Here is a 19,402-nt window from a genome sequence, read left to right as displayed (position 1 = left end):
CTAGACGGTCAAATGAGCTCAAACAAAGCTCAAAAAGGGAGGTAGTGCTTGTCTCTAGACCCAGTCACTGGAAAGTTTTCAAAGGAGAATTTTCTGTGACATGTTTGCACTTTTTTTTCAACTAATGCAAACTCTTGTTGATTCTGTTTGTTGATTTTTTTTTTATTTTATTTGTTTAACTTAATTTGCAGGAAAATCATTTTCTTTCCATGACGACGGTTGGGTTAAGTTGAATTATTGCTAGATGTGATTTGAGGATGATCTTACCAATTGATATTGTTTTGTTTTTAATATGAGATTGCATTGGATTATATACTAAATTCAATATCCATTGAATGAATAAATAATTGTTCTAAATTTTGTCCAAGATGAAAGTAGAAACACAACTTATCTACTTCAGTCTAAATTAATTAGTAATGAATTAAACTTATCGAACTCAACACAATTATAATTATATAACATGCTCTAATCATTTATGTAAGTCAAATTTTATAAATGAAGAAAAATACCAATGAATTGCAAGACTAGTTAGTGTGTGCTCCCACCATATTTAACTTGGAGTTAAAGATATATGAGTTGTTGTCCTCTTAATTCTCGCATAAGGTTGAAGCAAGCAAGCAAATGTCCTCTAGGTCGGGGTCCATGGGGCATGTGAGAAGCACATGTGACTGCATGTGATTTTGTTCTCTTCACGTTCTCCACACACACACACATATATATATAATCTCATTCCATATATTTGGAGTAGGGGATGACTATCTACCTCCAAATTAAGTGAGCTTAGCACACAACAAATTCGTATAAATGATCTAACTTATTCCATATAGTCAAAAGCACTTTAAATACAAAAACGAAAAAGCACTTTAAATACAAAAAAGCAAAAGAGTTTGTGTAAAAACTTGATTTGACAAAAAACTCTGAACTTTCAAAATTGAAATAATGTTAGCAAATTCTTTTGGGTGTTGGATGTAATAATTGAATTTATGAGAGAATAACAGAAACCAAACCTGTTGGCCATGTATTCTTAGTTGAAAATCAAAAACTTTAAATTTTTTAAAGAACAGCGAGAGTCGAATTTTTAGCTTAAGCTAGAAGTGAATACTATTAAATTAGAGAAATCGGCTATGTTGAAATATGTAAGACCAGTTTTCCTCCAACAAAAGAGGGCTAATATTAGGACAAATGCTATTGATTTTTTTTGTGTTCTATTTGGACGAAGAATTTTCAAGTACCGAGGAATCTAGACTATATTAGGCAATATATTAGTAAAAAGAACTGTTCAATTTATTAGAAGCAAGGATTTCAAATGACTAGATGCAATGCACGTAAATGGCGGCTAGATGCATGCCCGCAAATGACTACTTAAAAATGTAAGCACCTAATCTAAAATTAATTGATAATTAAAGGTATAGATTCAGCACAATTTAAGCTATTACACAAAACTTTAATTTCCTGACATGAAATTCATACTCTCAACAAAACGAATTAGTCCTTAATAGCATCAATGCCATCACCAAATTGTGCACATGAGTTATAATTTTGGTCAACGTTATTGTTTGTCTCAGTTTTCTGTAGTGCACATTTAAGTTATATATCTGAACAAAAATTGTTAAATCTCGTTAGGCTAAATAATCTAACAACTCTCATTCAGATGCGTATCTTAAATATGCACATTTGATCTGCACCATAGAAAGCCTCATTGTTTGCCTTATGTTTTTAAATGCGGGCTTCGGATATGGGTTGGTAACGTGGTTGGCCATTTTGTCCAGTTAGAATCTTGTACATCTTCTAATTAATTATGGGCCGAACGGATAAATTCCATACAATAACCCAACAAGAGCTCCCGTTTTCTTTTGCCCATCCCATAATCCTGATTTGAAAGAATCCGTCTCAACAATTGCGGAGTCAAAAATTTCTCGCGCGTGTGCCAATTAACTTTTACTTTTTATTAAATTATATTTTTTAGGTTGTTAATTTTAAAAATCTGATTTATTATTTTAATTATAAACCGTTCAGAAAAAGAAAAAAAAATGAAGCCAATGGACCATGGGTTTTCCTTTTTAAATTTTTCATTCAAAATGTATTTAATTACTAGTTAGAGAGAGGCTTTTTTTTGGTATTGTGAATGTTGTATATAATTAATATAGGCTTTATGTGAGGGATATTCAAATTTTTGCTAAGAGGGGTGGGCTAATTTCTATAGGATTGGTTTAAAATTAGACGTAGTGAGTTAAAGAGAAAGACCATAACCATCAAGGCAATCCACCACTTGCACCAATATATATATAATTTAGATGGTAGTTTCTTGTTTACAAGCAATATTAATAGAGAAAAGAGTCGAATTTATGGCCTCAACTGCATAAGTGAATGCTTGTAATGACTTGAGCAGCGAGGCCCTCACTACAAATGTACCACGGAAATATAAACATCTTATTTGTTAGAAGTGAATGAGGTTTAATGTATGTTTTGGATATGAACAAGTATAACATTGACACATTAGTTGGGATCCAAATTTTGGAATTGGACTACATTGTAGACCATCACAATGTTCCTATTAACATGTTAATTACTTACTCCAATCATTCATTTTTCTTTTTTGCTAAGAAATTAGAAGTCTGTTAAACTTATCTCTTACCATTTGATACCTAGTTAAGCTTCAAGTAATGATAAACACACACCATGATGAAAATAAAAAAGAAATGTGAAAATCAGAACTTGCATGAGAAAGTTATTCAAGATGATTGAAAATAAAAAAGAAATGTGAAAGTCAGCTTCCTTAAACTTACATGAGAAAGTTATTCAAAACGACTGAAAATAAAAAGAAAATGTTAAAAGTTAGATGTTTGAAAATTAGCTTCCCTAAACTTACATGAGAAAGTTATTTAAGACGACTGAAAATAAAAGTGAAATGTTAAAAAGACATGTGAAAATCAACTTCCCTAAACTTATATAGGAAGGTTATTCAAGACATGGGTTTTTAACCAAAAATAGTTCATGAGATTAACATAACTCCTTACTGATGATATCCAAAAGAAATTACTGGATAGCTGCCTAAAATTGATATGACTGTTATGGATGGGCTGATATTGAATAAACGAGTATCCCCTAAGATTTAAAATAGATACAAATGGTTTATGAGATAATCCACCATTAATTATTTTGATCATTCTGTGAAAAAATCTTCATTTAAATTGAAGAAACCACGACTTTAAGAGAATGGTTGATTTGACAAAAATGCTCTTAATTTAACATAAATTTTTCACGGAATGACCTAAACGATTAAAGGTAGATAATCTCATAGATCATTCCTATCAATTTTAAATTTGAAAAACTAAAATGAAGAATTATATCGATTTCATAAACCAATTTAGATGAAAAAAAAAACCCTCAAGACATTATCCAATAAAAAAATGCCGTTCGTGGCACGCATGAAAGATCAGCCGCTGAAACGTCCTTGTTCAACAAAAGCTGATACTTGAGGATATGGCCAAGTTTGAAAAGTGAAGGAAATTCCAGCACAATCCAGGTGGGAAACCAAAACTAAACATAAACAAATAAACACATAATCTCTAATTAACAGCCGCCTAATTCATGGATTAACTCAAAACCTCAGGAATCTTTTATTTTAGCATTTAATCTTTTTTTATAGTGTAATTTGTGGTCCAATTTGCTGGAAATAGAAGTCAACAACATGATCTTCTTCCAAATCCTGGTCAAACCTCCATAAATGTGCGTTCCCGCAGGGAATGAGAAGCGCAGGTTTGACCTTTGACCTACGCCTGTCGCACTCCTGGTATTACAGGATATCCAATTCTCCAATCAATCGAGGACACACATCACATCAGCTTTGACACACTGTTGACGTGGCATGCAAGCAGAATTACAGATAGATTTGGCACTGAATCAAGTGCGGCTTTAAGCCATTATCCTATGGGTGAGAAATGGGAACGCACCCTCCTGTTCTATACTTTCGTCTGCCTTTTCCGACTGTTTCTTTCCCGCGTGACCAACAGAATAATTGAGAAATTCTCAAGGTTGATCAAATGTGTAGTGTATATATATATTTTTTAAAAAAATAATATTATTTATACTAAGGAGAAGAGGGGTATGCTTAACCTCATAATAGGTTAACAATAGTGTGATTCAAATTTGTTTTTAGCGATAATCGAACTAAAAATCTCTCACTTACAATTAAAAATAATTACGACTAGACCGTAATATTAAGTGATAAATGTACGTTATATATAAATATATATTTATTTTTTAAATTTATGTGGAAAATGGAAAATACAATTTAAATGTGCCGACTTACAGTTATAAACAGGCGGGAAGCATGTGAAAATTGGTCAGATTATCCAAAGATCAAAGTGGGGAAGGAAGAGATAAAGTGACTGGTGTCTTGGGGTGATTGAATATCTATGTCATGCAGAACGGCAGATCGATGGCCCACTAGTGGATACAAGGACAAAGGAAATTGAAGGAAATTGGAATAGGGGTTGGGACTTGGGGAAACAACAATGACTATGTTGTGCACTTGTGCTAATCAATTATTGTAGTTCATTTTCAATTTGTCACTATTTCAGTATTTCTTGTTTACTTCGGGGAGTTCCACCAAGTAAACTCAGTGTTTGAAATTTATTTGATACGGTTGATATTTTTGTGAAATATTTGAAAAATCAGAGAAAAATATGAAGGGGGTTGTGAAGTCTAATCTTCACTCTAAATCGGAGAAAATCTTAAATTTTGGCTAAAATTGATAGATTTTGTCGATGTTTCTGACGTATCGGTTAAAATCGAAGAAACTCTTATATTTCGTCTGAACCAGTATTTGACATTTCCTAAATTTCATTTTAAATTTTTCTTTTTTCCATCAAAAGCAACCGATATCAATGTTGAAATTGATATATCCATAGATATTTCTATAAATTTACTTATCAATATTTCCACCGATACTGATATTTTAAACACTGAGTAAACCCTAATCCTAGATCTTAAACCCTAAATTCTGGTCTGTAAAATAGTTTTCGATTAGTCTATCTTAGCCATGGTTTATGATCATTCTTACTAATTAAGATCATTATGAATTTTAGACCATTAGTTGTACATAAGACATAATGGATTTGATTCGACAACTTTTGACCGCTATAGTAATTAGATAGGGATAAAATAATTTCTCGTGTCACGTTCCACAACTAACATGCTTCTTTTATAAATGAAATTTTTTTAATGTCGGCATCACGACATAATGTTATGTTACAGTTCATTTGTATAATAACACATGTTTTATTTAACAATACTTATCAACTTGGGTTTGTATCTTGAATGTGCATATATAAACTCATCGGTCACTCATATATAACACATAAAATTGTAACACCCTATTCTAATAATTTATGAATAGTTAATTCATGTCAATGACATGATATTAAATTGTAAACGTTATAAGAACTAGCCTTCATGTACGCGCATGACATTTTTTGAATCACGACGTGCTACGCACAACTTACACGTTTTAAATGTGTATTTATATGCATAAATTGACAAAAGGAAAATTAAATATTTGAAGTAAATGAATAATCTTAAATCATGCTAGAAGAAACCCCTCATAAACTAATTAAAGCAACTGGATACACATAATAAAATATGTCTCTATTGAATTTATATTAATAATAGAGAAAATAATATTTAATAAAGAATTGATTGAATTACATTATTACTAGCTCATTGTGAAGCTAAGCCAACCATTTTTCCCCCTCAGTGTAGATAATATCATTTAAAAAAAAAAAATCATTTGACAACTAATTTAATCACATTATTATCTACGTGCGAAAGACATTTTTATAACCGGCATTATACGCCTCTTAAGATGTTTTGAACGTGTTTAAAAATAGAGAAAATAATATTTAATGAACAACTAATTAAATCACATTATTGCTAGCCTATTGTGAGGTACTAATTAAAAGAAAAAAAAATTGTACAAAAAAAAATTAATTATTAAAAAAACATTGTTAAAATGATGAAAATACCCCTGCCATATTTGATACATTATTTTCACTTGTTTTTGAAGATTTTTGTTTGAGGGACATTTTTGTCCAATTTTTTTTAATGAAGCTTGTGACGCTAAAAAACACTGTTCATTGGCCTTTATCTTTATATATGAAGATGATAGATATGGTTGTGACACTTAATTATTTTAACATCCCTTAAAAGTAACTTAGATATTGTAGTGTGAATGAGGATAGTGCATGAAAATGTGAGGAAGTTGATGATCATGATTGTCCAGTCATAAGCAAAAGCAAGCACTTGAGAATTAATGCTTAATATCTATCCCTTTCTGTACTGAAAGACTAAAAGTGCTTTTGTTAACGTTCGCGAATATTCTTTAATTAGCATAAGCATGCTTTTAATTAGTCCTTAATTATAATCAACCTTATCCTTTATGACGCAAAAAGGAAAGTGCTGTAAAGTTCTGGTTCATCATTAGTTCATGGATGTTTACAGAAAAACAGAGATGAGATCAAAAGAAAGTGAAAATAACGTGAGAGTAGAGTTTAATTTTGTCGACGATCATGCTAAAAAGGGTGGGAGTGTACGTGCTATTTGGCTATATGAGAGCGTGACAGAATCCTGACGTGATTTGTAGGTTTGGTTGAACAGAAACATGTCTGCTATTTTGGCCATATTCATGTTAAAGAGGGTGGGAGTGTCCGTGCTATTTGGCTATATGAGAGCGTGAAAGAATCCTGACGTGATTTGTAGCTTTGGTTGAACAGAAACATGTCTGCTATTTTAGCCAAAATATGATTGAAGATTTGAAGGATAAAGACTTGGATATATGGATGCTAGAACAGAAACATGTCTACCATAACAATATATGGATGCTAGAACATCCATTCAAATTAGTTTTTGTAAACTATATGACGTGATTGTTGATGATTGAATAATTACTGAAGTGTTGATTAACGTGTTTATCTTATATTAGTGACACATCATATTATTTACAAATTTGGTCTAAAAAATTGATATATCTAACATTATTCTAATATGATTATTGATTAAACATGTTTCTCGTACTCCATCCGAGTTTCACATTTTCACTTTTACATATGATTTCATAAGGAAATTACGATGCAAATTACAACCGAACATCATAACATGTCATGTTAAATAATCTTAACTGCTGATTATCAACAAATAATTTTAAAAGCACCAACTTGAGAGAATTAGAAACCAAATACAAACATCTGATATAATATATTCACAATCTGCTGGAGCATCGGCAACAAAAATTGCTGCTGAATAAATACATTGAACTCCATGAACATTAAAATCTCTAAGAAGGGAGCACGTTGCACTCAAGTAAAGGAGTTTGTATACGAAATTGGAAGCCAAAAGAAAGTTATCAACGGACTAATAGGATAATGGCACCAAACTCAGCCGCAATCTTTACCTACGACGAGAAAAGATTGAACTCAGTTTGTAATAAGTTAAAAATAAAAAATCTATTTATTAGAAAAATCCAACCGTTTGCTTTCATGACACACACTTCGATATTATTATTTTAAGATATCTATATACATATACAAGGTCGGTCTATGACGTTTTTATCTTCTCTGCGTTAAATATGTATTGTTTACTGTTTGTGTTTGTAGTAGTTGTTGCTGATAGTTATGTAAAAGTTTATCTGATGAATTAGTTATGTAAATTTCTCTCTAGATCAAAGGATTGGTTCCTAAAATATATGTATCTAATTTGGCACGTTCTTTTATTTTTTTTGTTCTTATCAATTAAATCACTTTATGGTTGCTCTTAAAAAAAAATAAAAGAAGAAGAAAGGTCTAATACTAATGTACTTAACAACTTGCAAGCAAATAGAACATAGTTGTTAATTAGATTATTAATGAGTGTCAATTAATGTACATACTTTTTCTTGATAACACGTCACATAATTCGTAAATTTGATTTAAAAAAGTTTGTATATCACTCGTTACCCTTATTCAAAATATAATTAGGTAAGAAAACAAATGGCGGAACGCGGGATAAAAGTAAGGACACCTTCTTGAAATGCGTGCTAAGTCATGTAAAAGAGTAAAAAGGAATAAGATTCAAATTTCCATGTGCAATGTGTGCGCTTCATTAGTGTCACTGCATACGGGGTGGTCTTTATTCGTCGCGTTTCAGTCCACGTACCGTTGGATTGTGTGTCGTTTATTCGAATTTTATGATTGCAGCTGTCACCACTCACCTCACCCTAAATCCAAAATTGGATAGGAGTAAATAAATATTAATCAACGGTTTAGATTTGAGTAACATACTAATCCACGGTTCAGAATGAGCCTACAAAGGGTTATATGCCTATCGGCACATAAATATATGAAGATAAGAAAGAAAATGAATCTATTTACGAATGATTAATCCAGACAAAACAATGAAACTAAAAATAGACATTCAGACGCAAGATGTAAACCTTTTTATTAAGGGTTATTTTTTTGTATAGATTGTATTCGCCTTTGATTTTTTGTTTAATATTTTGGCGCAAGAAGTAAAAATTTTTATTCGTTTATAATAAATTATATCTTTGGGAAAAAAAACAAAAAAGACATTTGGGAGGAGCAATGAGATGAATATAATTAGTTCAGCAGAAAAAGAATTTATGAAAAACAAAGTTATAAATAATTAAGTGTTTAAGTGAGAAACATGATTTATCTATCTATAATTATTATTCATTAGATGACTTAATAATTTTTACATAAATGATATTTAAAAGGTGATCTAAAAAGTAGACAGTTCAATCATAACATAGGAGAATTAGAAAGAAAGTCAAAGAAAGTTACTAGCTTTCCTCTTCTCGGTAATTAGCCACATCGATTATCAAGCAAATGTGGAAGTTTATTGGAAGTGTCAACTTTAAACAATCTGATTTAATCCTTTATATACTAATTGATGACTCCTTATTGAGGTGATATGATCAATTTACCACTTTGAATTGCAAAAATGATAAACACTATAAAAAAAGTCATCATGCACCTCAAATTGGAAGTCAATAGGTAAATTTCCTCTAAAAAAGTCGACTAGGTCTGGATCAAACATTAAATCAAATTTAAACCTTTTTTTTTTCAACACACATTGAAAGTTAATAGGTAAATTTTTTCAACGGTACGTAGCATTAAGTGATACGAAAAATAACTGAGATTAAAAACAAAAGATTCAACAGTTGTGCAAGACAGCTAAAATACCGTAGCACCAAGTGGTAGTAGCATTACAGCCACACCGGACAATAAGATCTTTCTTCTCCAAACTAATTTAAGCCACTTGGTTCCATAGCACTTCTGGATTTCCTCCTCCAATCCAGACAAGATTTTCTTTTTTTTTTTTTTTTTTTTTTTTTTTTTTTTTTTTTCCTGGAAAAGCAACTCCAGGATCCCGGTTTATATCCTAAAATGGTGAGCAATTGACTTATAATCACCTAAAAGAGACCAAAGTTATAACCTTAATTAATTTTGAAATAATTAAGCTAAATCAATAAGGTTCTATTTTTTAAATTTGTTAAGAGAAGAAAAGTCTGCAAGTTTGACAAACTTTTCTCGAGTCAAACTCATGTCCACTCGTTTTTTTTTTTTTTTTTGACAAAAAAGGGACCACTTGGTAGTTTTTCTGCTATAGTTTACTTTTTCAAAGATCAGGAAGACTAACAGAGAGAGACGTTTCAGCCTCTTTTTGGTTACCATTGTGCAACCCATTAACGTTAGGAATCAAACCCATAACGTATTGTGTGGAATACGAACTTGAAATTCATCATCAACCATGTAGCCATCTCGTGGTGATTAAACTCATGTCCACTCGTTCAATCTTCAACGAACTTTGGTTTCCAACCCACGATTCAAGCTAGAAAAAACAATAATTTTCCATTTGGACATGTTTTATCGCTAATCCTCATTCAAATAAAAAATACCCAATTTATCTTTTCAACATATTCATACTCTTAGATTGAACTAGAATGGTTAGGATGTGGAGATCCCTAGGATCCCTACAGCAAAGTGGAGGATTATCTTCCTATGCGGTGTGACACAACTACAAATCCAATTAAAGGGATACAATAGTTTTTTATTTTCCAAAAGTTCACCAAAATTTTAGTGTACTGTTATTTAAACACTTATTTTACTTGTCATACATCCTTTTTAATTTTTGACTGTCGAATCAAATGAATTGAAAAATATTAACAACATAAAATTAACAAGATGTGTAGAGATAAAAAGTTAGAACTATCCAAGTTTTACCATGATCTCTCCCATGCGGTTTCTACCAATCAAAGTAGAAGAGATGTCACCAAGATTTGTACATTTGGCAACAATCCACTATATTAAAGTTAGTTTGAAAGAAGAAATGAATGCCAACTTTTTAATTTTGTTCAAGTTGAACAAAAGATAATCAAAAGATAATCTTACTAATTTTCATAAATATGATAAGATTAAATGAACAATTTTTCTTCGTGAATAATCTTTAACTTGGACATAATAAAAAAGTTTTCATCTATTACTTCTTTTAAAACACGTTTAATATAACGGATAATCATAACCAAACAATTTTTCTCTATCAAATAAAACCTTTATATATGCGAGATTCTCTCGCTTTAATAATATGCATCAAATAAATGAGAAATTCAATACGCGGCCAGCCATTATTCCATAACATCTGCTAGCTGCGACATGAATTTGAATCGATAGTCTTTTTAATGTTCCGAATTTTCAATCATATCATTATTTCCCTTTTACCAACATGTCCATAGTTTCTCACTTGCCGAGAAGAAGCGCGTATTGGCATCTCCCCCGTGACTTTCGACGGACTAGGAATGTTGTGTTGTTCAAACAGTGGAACGTATGGTCGGCGCCAACACCTCACCATCTCTTTCTGCTATATATACCTTGGAAGCCTAGCATCTGCTTCTTTCGAGAACTCAGCGAATTCAGAGCTCCCACGACTTGACGAACAGGTTCTTGGACCAAACCAGAACTTACCCACTACCCAAACTTGCAGTCTAAGCCGAAGACCGAGAAGACCCAGAAGAGAAAATACAGGTATTTGTTCATAGACTTGTATATCTTTGAATTATTGGTTTTAATATCATTTGTTTGGTTGCTGAGAAAGTTGAGGTGAAAACAAAGTTGGGTGGAATCTGATTTCTTTTCAGTCTTTGTTTAGTTTGTTGATTCGGGGTTTTGGGGAAAAGGGGAAATCTGAGCTTGTGGCTCGTATTGGGCTTCATTGATTGGAGGGTGTAGGTTGATTCGTGGCGTATAGGGTGAGGAAATCTTGGGTTTTTCTTATTTTGATCTGTTTTCTATTACTTTCTTGAGAACAAACAGATGGTGAGTGGATTTGGAGCGTTTTGTGATTTGAAGTGTTGGGTTTTTGTAGAATCAGTTCAACTGGTTATGGTTTTGATGGCTTTTGAGTATTGATTTTTGATCCCAAAATGGAAAATTACTCCAAATTTATTCACGTGGAAGTTAAATTTTATAAATTGTGCACCTTGACATAGTTTGTCAATCCTGAAACCATGATCTCCTGATGTCAGGTCACTGGATCTTCTATTTTTCGATTGATGAGGCCCGTTAGTCTCGCCCTGTTTGATTCAATCTCCATTTGGTTATCCTTTGTTTGGTATCTGCTCTGTGACTAACCCATTGATAGACAAACTAGTGATGCTTTAGGAAATTAGAGGCCTTTGCATTTTTTCGGGATTCTATTTGTCAAAGGGTAAGTGGTCGTGTTAGGAAAAAGTGTCCAGAATTAGGACGACTTGGAATTCTTAGTTGAGATATCACTCGCTGAAGCAATATTCCATTACATCGGTTGAATAGAGCGGCCCATATCGTTGCTTCCTATGCTTCGAAAGGGTAGCTCAAGTACTCTGTCTGTGGGATGCAGATCCTCCTGAGTCCTGAGTGGTTGCTTCCTGCTCTCTATTCTGACTAATATCCGTTTAAGATTTAAAACTTTTCTCTGTGTTTATTGATTCGATAATACATTCAGGCAAGACGGATTGTGGTTTGGTTATAATTTCTGCTTTTCAAGGTAGTATGTGCAATTTTCCCTCAGAATCTCCAGTTAATTGGCCTTTTTCTGTATCAATATTGCAGGTTCATTTTGTTATCTTGAAACTTCACAAAGGTTGCCAAGAGTGTTTTTTGGGGGAAAGCACAAAGCTTGATCCTATTCTGGTTGATAAGTTATACAATCGGATTTGTTGTCACATGGAATAGCTGATGCCAATCTCATAGCATGGACCAGCATTTTAGATTTCGTGCGACTGGTGCAGGATTGTCATATACAGCTCCGCTTCCCACTGTTCAGTCTTTACCTAAAAGGTTACTTGGGTCGTTGAAATTTGATATTAAGAACTCATCAAATACACCCTTTTCGACTCACTTTGATTCTGATACTCTTACGACACTGAGCGACAGTCAGGAGCAGCACAGCTCCCCGGAGAATCTCTCAGGAGCCACGCCCTCCGGTACATCTTCATTTGAAACAAACAGTTACGTTAATCGGTTAAGCTTAAGCCCTTCGGTGGACTGTAGTAGAGACAGTCTGCAGGTCTATTCTGGTAGGACTTCTTCCTTAAAGGATGCAAATAGTAGCCAGAATATAAAACAAACTTTGCAGGAATTGGAGAGTGCTTTAATGGGGCCTGATGATGAGGAAGAAGAAGTCACCACAGCAAACACTTCTAGTGGAGAAAGTAGCAGGCGGCAGACCCAGAGGTCCATGTCATGGATCCAGGAGCACCAGGGTTCAAACCCTGTTCAACGGCAGACATCCTTTGTTTCTCGGCAAAGGCAGTTGGGTGAAGCTCAGTTTGAGAAACGTCATAAAGTGATAGATGAAGCATCTCTTAAGGGTTTGCTAGCAAGTAATCTGAAGGAATTGCTGATTGCATGTGCTGGAGCTCTCTCCAACAACGAGATGGATAGTTTCGAAAAATTGATTGAAAAGGCTAGAGGAGCTGTGTCTATCGGTGGAGAACCAATCCAGCGACTTGGAGCTTACTTGGTAGAAGGGCTGGTGGCCAGGAAGGAGGCATCAGGTGCCAATATTTACCACGCCCTTAGGTGTAGAGAGCCTGAAAGCAACGACTTGTTGTCCTACATGCAGATTCTGTATGAGATCTGCCCATACTTAAAGTTTGGTTACATGGCAGCCAACGGGGCCATTGCTGAGGCATGCAGAAATGAGGACCGCATCCACATTATAGACTTCCAGATTGCTCAGGGAACCCAGTGGGTTACTCTCCTTCAAGCACTTGCAGCAAGACCCAGTGGGGCTCCCCATCTACGAATTACAGGTATCGATGATCCTGTTTCTAAGCATGCCCGTGGTGATGGGTTGGAGGCAGTAGGGAGACGGTTGAAAGCCATCTCAGACAAATTTAACATCCCAGTTGAATTTCATGGAGTCCCAGTTTTCGCACCTGATGTCACACGGGACATGCTTGATGTCAGGCCCGGAGAGGCTCTTGCTGTGAACTTCCCTCTGCAGCTTCATCACACACCAGATGAAAGCGTTGATGAGAACAATCCGAGGGATGGGCTGCTGAGAACAGTGAGGTCTCTAAATCCAAAGGTAACCACTTTGGTGGAACAAGAATCAAACACGAACACAACCCCCTTTTTCAATAGGTTCGTGGAAACTCTTGAGTACTACTTGGCGATGTTCGAGTCTATTGATGTGACCCTGCCAAGGAACAGCAAGGAAAGAATCAATGTGGAGCAGCATTGCTTGGCAAGAGATATTGTGAATGTCATTGCTTGCGAGGGGAAGGAAAGGGTGGAACGTCACGAGCTCTTTGGCAAGTGGAAATCCAGGTTGACAATGGCAGGGTTTCAGCAGTACCCGTTGAGCTCGTATGTAAACTCTGTCATTGGGAGTCTGCTGAGGCGTTACTCGGAGCATTATACACTGGTTGAGAAGGACGGTGCTATGCTCTTGGGATGGAAGGACAGGAACTTAATATCAGCTTCTGCCTGGCATTGAGTATAGGAAATAAAGATACAGAGGTAGCAATATAATTTACCAGTTTGTATTTTTCTTTTAATGCAATACACAAAGCCCTATAGTTTCTTTCTACGACGCTGTTCACTTTTGTACTTAGGATGGCCGGCATTTGTATGCCGCTGCAGAATGTGGTTCCCTACCACCGAACGTGTTACCGCTGTGTATACAAGATTCTGTTTATCTCTTCTTTGATAGAGTTATATGTAATTATAATGCAGGGTTTGTTTTACTTTTACAAAGTCTTTTACTAATAACTAAGACTAATCCGGCTCGCTTCTTCATTCCCGCCCCTCCTCAATCTCTTTTCACCCGAGTATTTCCATGAAGCAATGACGGAAAACCGTCTTGTATTTCGCCATTGTTTCATGTAACAAACTAACAATCAATACAGTACCAGAAGCGACATGCCTTCTCTCTTTCTCAAACTGCGCAAGTAGAATCCGACATTGCACAACATTACAACATTAATTGCACATATATCAAATTGGATGATAATGTTAATGCAATAATGCTTTTTATACTTCATGTACTCACCACTTACTGCCCAACTCTCTAATACCTATGGCTCGTTAATGTATGTAGGATTCACCTCTATTTGAAGAATGACGTATTTAGCTTCAACTGGTAATGGATTTGAGGGGATCGGGGGTCAGTTTATCGGAAGTTAGGCCTTTTTAATTGCTTGAAAACGAAGTACCCTACTTATGTAGTTGATGACTAAATCCCAAGTTCTTGGCTCTTTTTAAACCCCTTAAGGGTGTTAGAGAGTAAGGTGCTACTTAGTAGTCCGATGGTCAAGCCTTATGAGTAGTCTGACTCGCCTAAATAATCAACTTATGGCGCACCGGTTGGCTAGCTATGGGAGGGATTGCTTGCAAGGCTCAAACCACCAATGTAATCTAAGATGTTTTATTTGAGTATAGTTTGTTAGTCTAATTGTAAAGTGAGTCGCTTTTTTCTTAAACTGGGTTGAAAGCCCAAACAATTTGAGGGAAAAGTTAGAATTTGAGGGAAAAGTGTTTAGAGAAATTTGGAGAACTTTAGAAGAGAATTGGACTTAGGTTTTTGGAGAAATGAAGGTGTTTATATAGGGGGTGTGGCCAGCCCTCTTTGGAGAGAAGGAGTCCGGCCACTTATGGTGGTTTTTTGCTCTAATTGCAAGATATTATGTGAAAATAATATCTTTCAATCAATTGGAAAATTAATTAATCAATTAATTAAGGTAATTAATCCTAATTTGAATGAATAATTGAGGGTTACCTTGTGGGGAGGATTTGATGAGGATCGATGAAATAGGTTTTGAATAAATACCTATTTTGATCATTTTTGACCTTGATTGAGTCGTGATTGTCAGCTGCTTGCGCGAGGGAGTTCCGGTGTGCCTCTAGGGTAATTTTACTCAAAAATTCACGTGTCGCCTCCATATTTTTCTTGATTATTTTTTACTCCATAAATGTCTCCACACATGTTGGGCTGCTCACAGGAAAGGGCAGCAGGTGTAGAGATGTTCTTGCTTTAGGAAACATAGGATTGTTTCCTGTTTTGATGCATAATCCCTCTTTAATTGGAAATTAGATCCTTATAGGAAAGGGAAATAAATTACTTCTAAAGTCTATTTAAGTCTACCTTAAGTAGATTATTAAATCAACTTTAAATAGTAATTTATTCTACCCTACAAGAAAGAGAGCTAGAGGATATTTGTTCTCCCTCCCTTAGTAATCTTCTACACTTGCCCATGCAAAAGACCGTCTTTCGTTGCTTTCTTCGTTTTCACACAGCTCCAAGGTAGAAAAAATTAATTTTTCCTTGTCTTCGTAATTTTTGGGGGCCTCGGGGCCTGAAATTTGGCTTAACGGGGGTCGAGAAGGCATGAAAAGGTGGTTAGGAAGCCACGGTTGGGCTTAGGTTCAGGCATTGGGGCGCCATGGTCTAGGCCGTTGTGCCTAGGCTTGCACTTGGACTCTTGGGCTTGGGCCCATGCAGGAGAGGTGAGAGGAAGCGCGGAGGCGTCGACCTCCTTTTGATTGGATTAGGCTGCGAGGCCTTTGGGCTGAAAGGGAGAGAGGGGAGCTAGCATGGATTGGGCTCCCTGGGTTGCTGACCTGGGCCATGGAGCCTCATGCCTTTCCTTTTTATTTATTTATTTATTTATTTTTTTTTGCATTTGGCTTACTTGAATGGGCTGAGAGGAGGAATATGGTCCAGGTCGTGGGGCCTGATGCTGCTTGATGGGTCCTGCGATCTTGGGCAAAGTGAAGAAGCAAGGATGAACCGAGAGTTAAGCCACAAAATACTTGATGCTCGAGGGTATGCTGGAACTACATATAAACTGACAACAAGGTGTACATAGGGAAGAATCCACACCTAAAGTGCAAGTGTTGCAATGCTACATGGCATATGGAGGAAATGTGTTGGGAACTACATCCAGAATTGAAACCTATGTTCAATAAGAACATTAAGTTGATCACTTCCAAAACATCATAGATGACTCCCTACAAAGCACAACACACTACGAATCATGTATCGAGCTCACTCAACCATGGCTTACTAGACTTCACCACAAACCCTTTGTCCCTTATCAATGAATTTGCAGCTTTTCTACAAAGCAAAGGACATGGAGAAGCTGCATCAACTCCAAAGGTTGAAAGTGAGAACCACACTGCACTTCTTGGCCAGTTTGTTGGGTTCCTTGCTGACCATGACCATGTTCTTCTTGATGAAGCTTCAACTATCCTTAATGTTTTCTCCAATGCATTCCAAACTAAAGTCTCAAACCTGCATGATTTCATCCTTTTTCAAAACCCTCTCAAGTGTCAATTGCAAATGGAAAAAGTGTCTCGGTGATGGGTAGATGTCAAATAACATTAAGTCTAGTGTTCTATATGTTCAATCTTTCCCCTTTAAATTACTTTCCATAGGGCAGCTCACGTCTACTTTAAAATGCATTGCCATTTACTCACCAACTAATGTGATATTTCAAGATTGTATCACCAAGAAGATGATTGGTGAAGATTTCTTTCTAAATGGCCTGTATTATTTTTGCAAGAAGTCTCATCTACCTAAAGCTCTTCAAGCAAATTCAAGTAAACCCCATGATCAACAAATTTGGCATCAAAGACTAGCTCATCCATCCGAATTTGTTTTGTCAAAACTATTTCCCATGTTTTGTCACCCATCTTTTACATGTGATACCTGTCAGTTTTCCAAATTTGTTAGACTACCTTTTGGCTCTTCAATGTCTAAGTCTAGCACACCATTTGAAATGGTACACACTATGTATGGGGTCCAACTTTTGAATCAATAGAGGGTTACAAGTATTTTGTCATATTTGTGGATGATTACACTCGAGTTACTTTTCTTTATCTCATGAAATCTAAAGGTGAAGTCCTAACTATTTTTCTAAAGATTTTCATAAGTTGGTTGTAACACAATTTCACTCAACTATTAAAACATTGAGATCAGATAATGGCACTGAGTTCTTGTCCAATATCATGACTCAATAATTAAGTTCATAAGGAATTATTCATCAAACAAGTTGTGTGGGAATCCCACAATAGAATGGGATAGCCGAGAGGAAGAATAGAGATATACTTGAGAAGACTTGTGAACTCATGTTGTATATGAATATACCTAAAAAGTTTTGGTATTGACACCTGTCTTACTAACTATAAGCCTTTGGAATATGTATATAGAGTATATTCCTTAGGTTTACAACTTTCTCAAAGCAGGCCAACTAAAAGCAAGTTTGTCTTCCTTTATTCAACAACCAGTTTGGGTTCATGTCCTACTAAATGAGGTTGTTTACCGCTTGATTTTAGTAAGGGATGCATAGTGTAGGTATGGTTGGTTAGGTGCTTTAACGCTCACAAACATTGAACTCAAAGATAAAAACGAATCATGAAACCCTCGGTGCATAAGGAAAAGGCCTGAATGAAGGACCATACCGAAAGGGTCAACAATGCGACAACATTGAAGGGACTTAGGAGGGAAAACAGACATCCATACGGCAGGAGAACGAAGGAATAGGGGGAACAGATTTGCCCTTTCTCCAATAGAGTACTTATGCAAGGTATGACTCTATCGACATACTCGATCATAAGCAGGGGTCCTTTAATCGATCTATCTACATAAGGATAGCTCATTCAATCTCCCCCCATTTATTAGGGAATGTCTTTGGGTGAGGAAAGATCTATCTTTATTGATAGGGCCATACATGAAAGCTTAAGATCAACTCCATCCACCGGATCAAGGATTTTAGCCATGCCCCCTAGCTCATGTGGAAAGTCTGGGCTTTATGATAAAATAGAGGATCTAGGAAACAAGCTAGGTCACTCGCCGGATCAGGGTTTCCATCAGAACTAGTGCCTTAAGCAGGAAGAAAGTTTCATTTAGTGGTATCATATATAAGATCACGGCTGCTTTTAGGAGTGATCTTGCCCTCTTTCTTAAAGAAAAAGGTGCGAAGCATAGAGGCAATCTTTATCTTGTCCCATCGGCGAGAGTTTCACATCGAGAAGGAAGGAACACTTTCATTGAGCACAACGCTACGCCTCATTTAGTAGGGCTAACCCTTAAATCAAGACAAAAAGTCAGTATATGCTTAACATATCTCATTGGAGGTGGGATAAAGCTAATTCTGGGATCGAATGTCTCTCATTGTGGTTTTGATTTTAAGCTCATATAGTGTACGATTCTCGGCATTCATCTTTAGTTGTAACTTTTGGGTATCCGGATATTCACCAAAAGAAAGAGCTTTTTCTTGAACAAGATACACCTGGCTAACTTTCAATTGAAAGAAGAAAAAAAGGATTGTAGGCTAGATTCAAGGTATGCCACTTGATTGATTCTACTCCACTTGCCTGATGGGGTTAGTGTTAAATCTATAATGACTCTCTCTTAGACTTATATAATCTAAGATAAAGTCACTCGATTCTCCTGTAACTCGATAAATCATAAGAGAAGAAAGCGGTTAATGTAGGTCGGCATTGATAAATGCTATCCGACTTGAATGATCGAGTTAATTCCATTTGAATGGAGATTGTCTTGGCATTCAGTGAAGGGGTGTAGGTTTCAGATCACTATATGAAACCCTTAAAGACAAACCTATAAACCTGTCACACTTGAAAGTATTCGGTTGCATTTGTTTTGTACATGTGCAAACTCAACATTGTGACAAATTGGATGCTAAGGCTGTGAAATGTGTGTTCGTGGGATACTCCTCTACTCAAAAGGGATATAAATATTTTAATCCTGTCACTAACAAGTGTGTTGTATCCAGAGACGTTCACTTTAAGGAAGAGACTAAGACAGAGACTTTATTTTCCAAAAAAAAATGGGTCCTACTTCA

General features: G+C 35.5%; 1 protein-coding gene across 1 annotated transcript; it reads left to right on the top strand.

Moving 5' to 3' along the window:
- Nucleotides 1-10,595: 10,595 nt before the first annotated feature.
- LOC137715447 (scarecrow-like protein 21) lies at nucleotides 10,596-14,284 on the top strand. Its single transcript, XM_068454781.2, has 2 exons — nucleotides 10,596-11,075; nucleotides 12,141-14,284. The coding sequence occupies exon 2, from the start codon at nucleotides 12,283-12,285 to the stop codon at nucleotides 14,032-14,034; it is 1,752 nt and encodes a 583-aa protein (XP_068310882.2). The 5' UTR covers nucleotides 10,596-11,075; nucleotides 12,141-12,282; the 3' UTR covers nucleotides 14,035-14,284.
- Nucleotides 14,285-19,402: the final 5,118 nt, after the last annotated feature.

The sequence above is a fragment of the Pyrus communis genome, chromosome 3, assembly GCF_041283825.1.
Source record: "Pyrus communis isolate YQ-2024b chromosome 3, ASM4128382v1, whole genome shotgun sequence".
NCBI lineage: Eukaryota > Viridiplantae > Streptophyta > Magnoliopsida > Rosales > Rosaceae > Pyrus > Pyrus communis.
This window is presented reverse-complemented; position numbering and strand designations above follow the sequence as displayed.

Bases quoted from the DNA above. Each gene is read 5' to 3' on its own strand.
- LOC137715447 (XM_068454781.2), top strand. From the start codon at position 12,283: ATGGACCAGCATTTTAGATTTCGTGCGACTGGTGCAGGATTGTCATAT.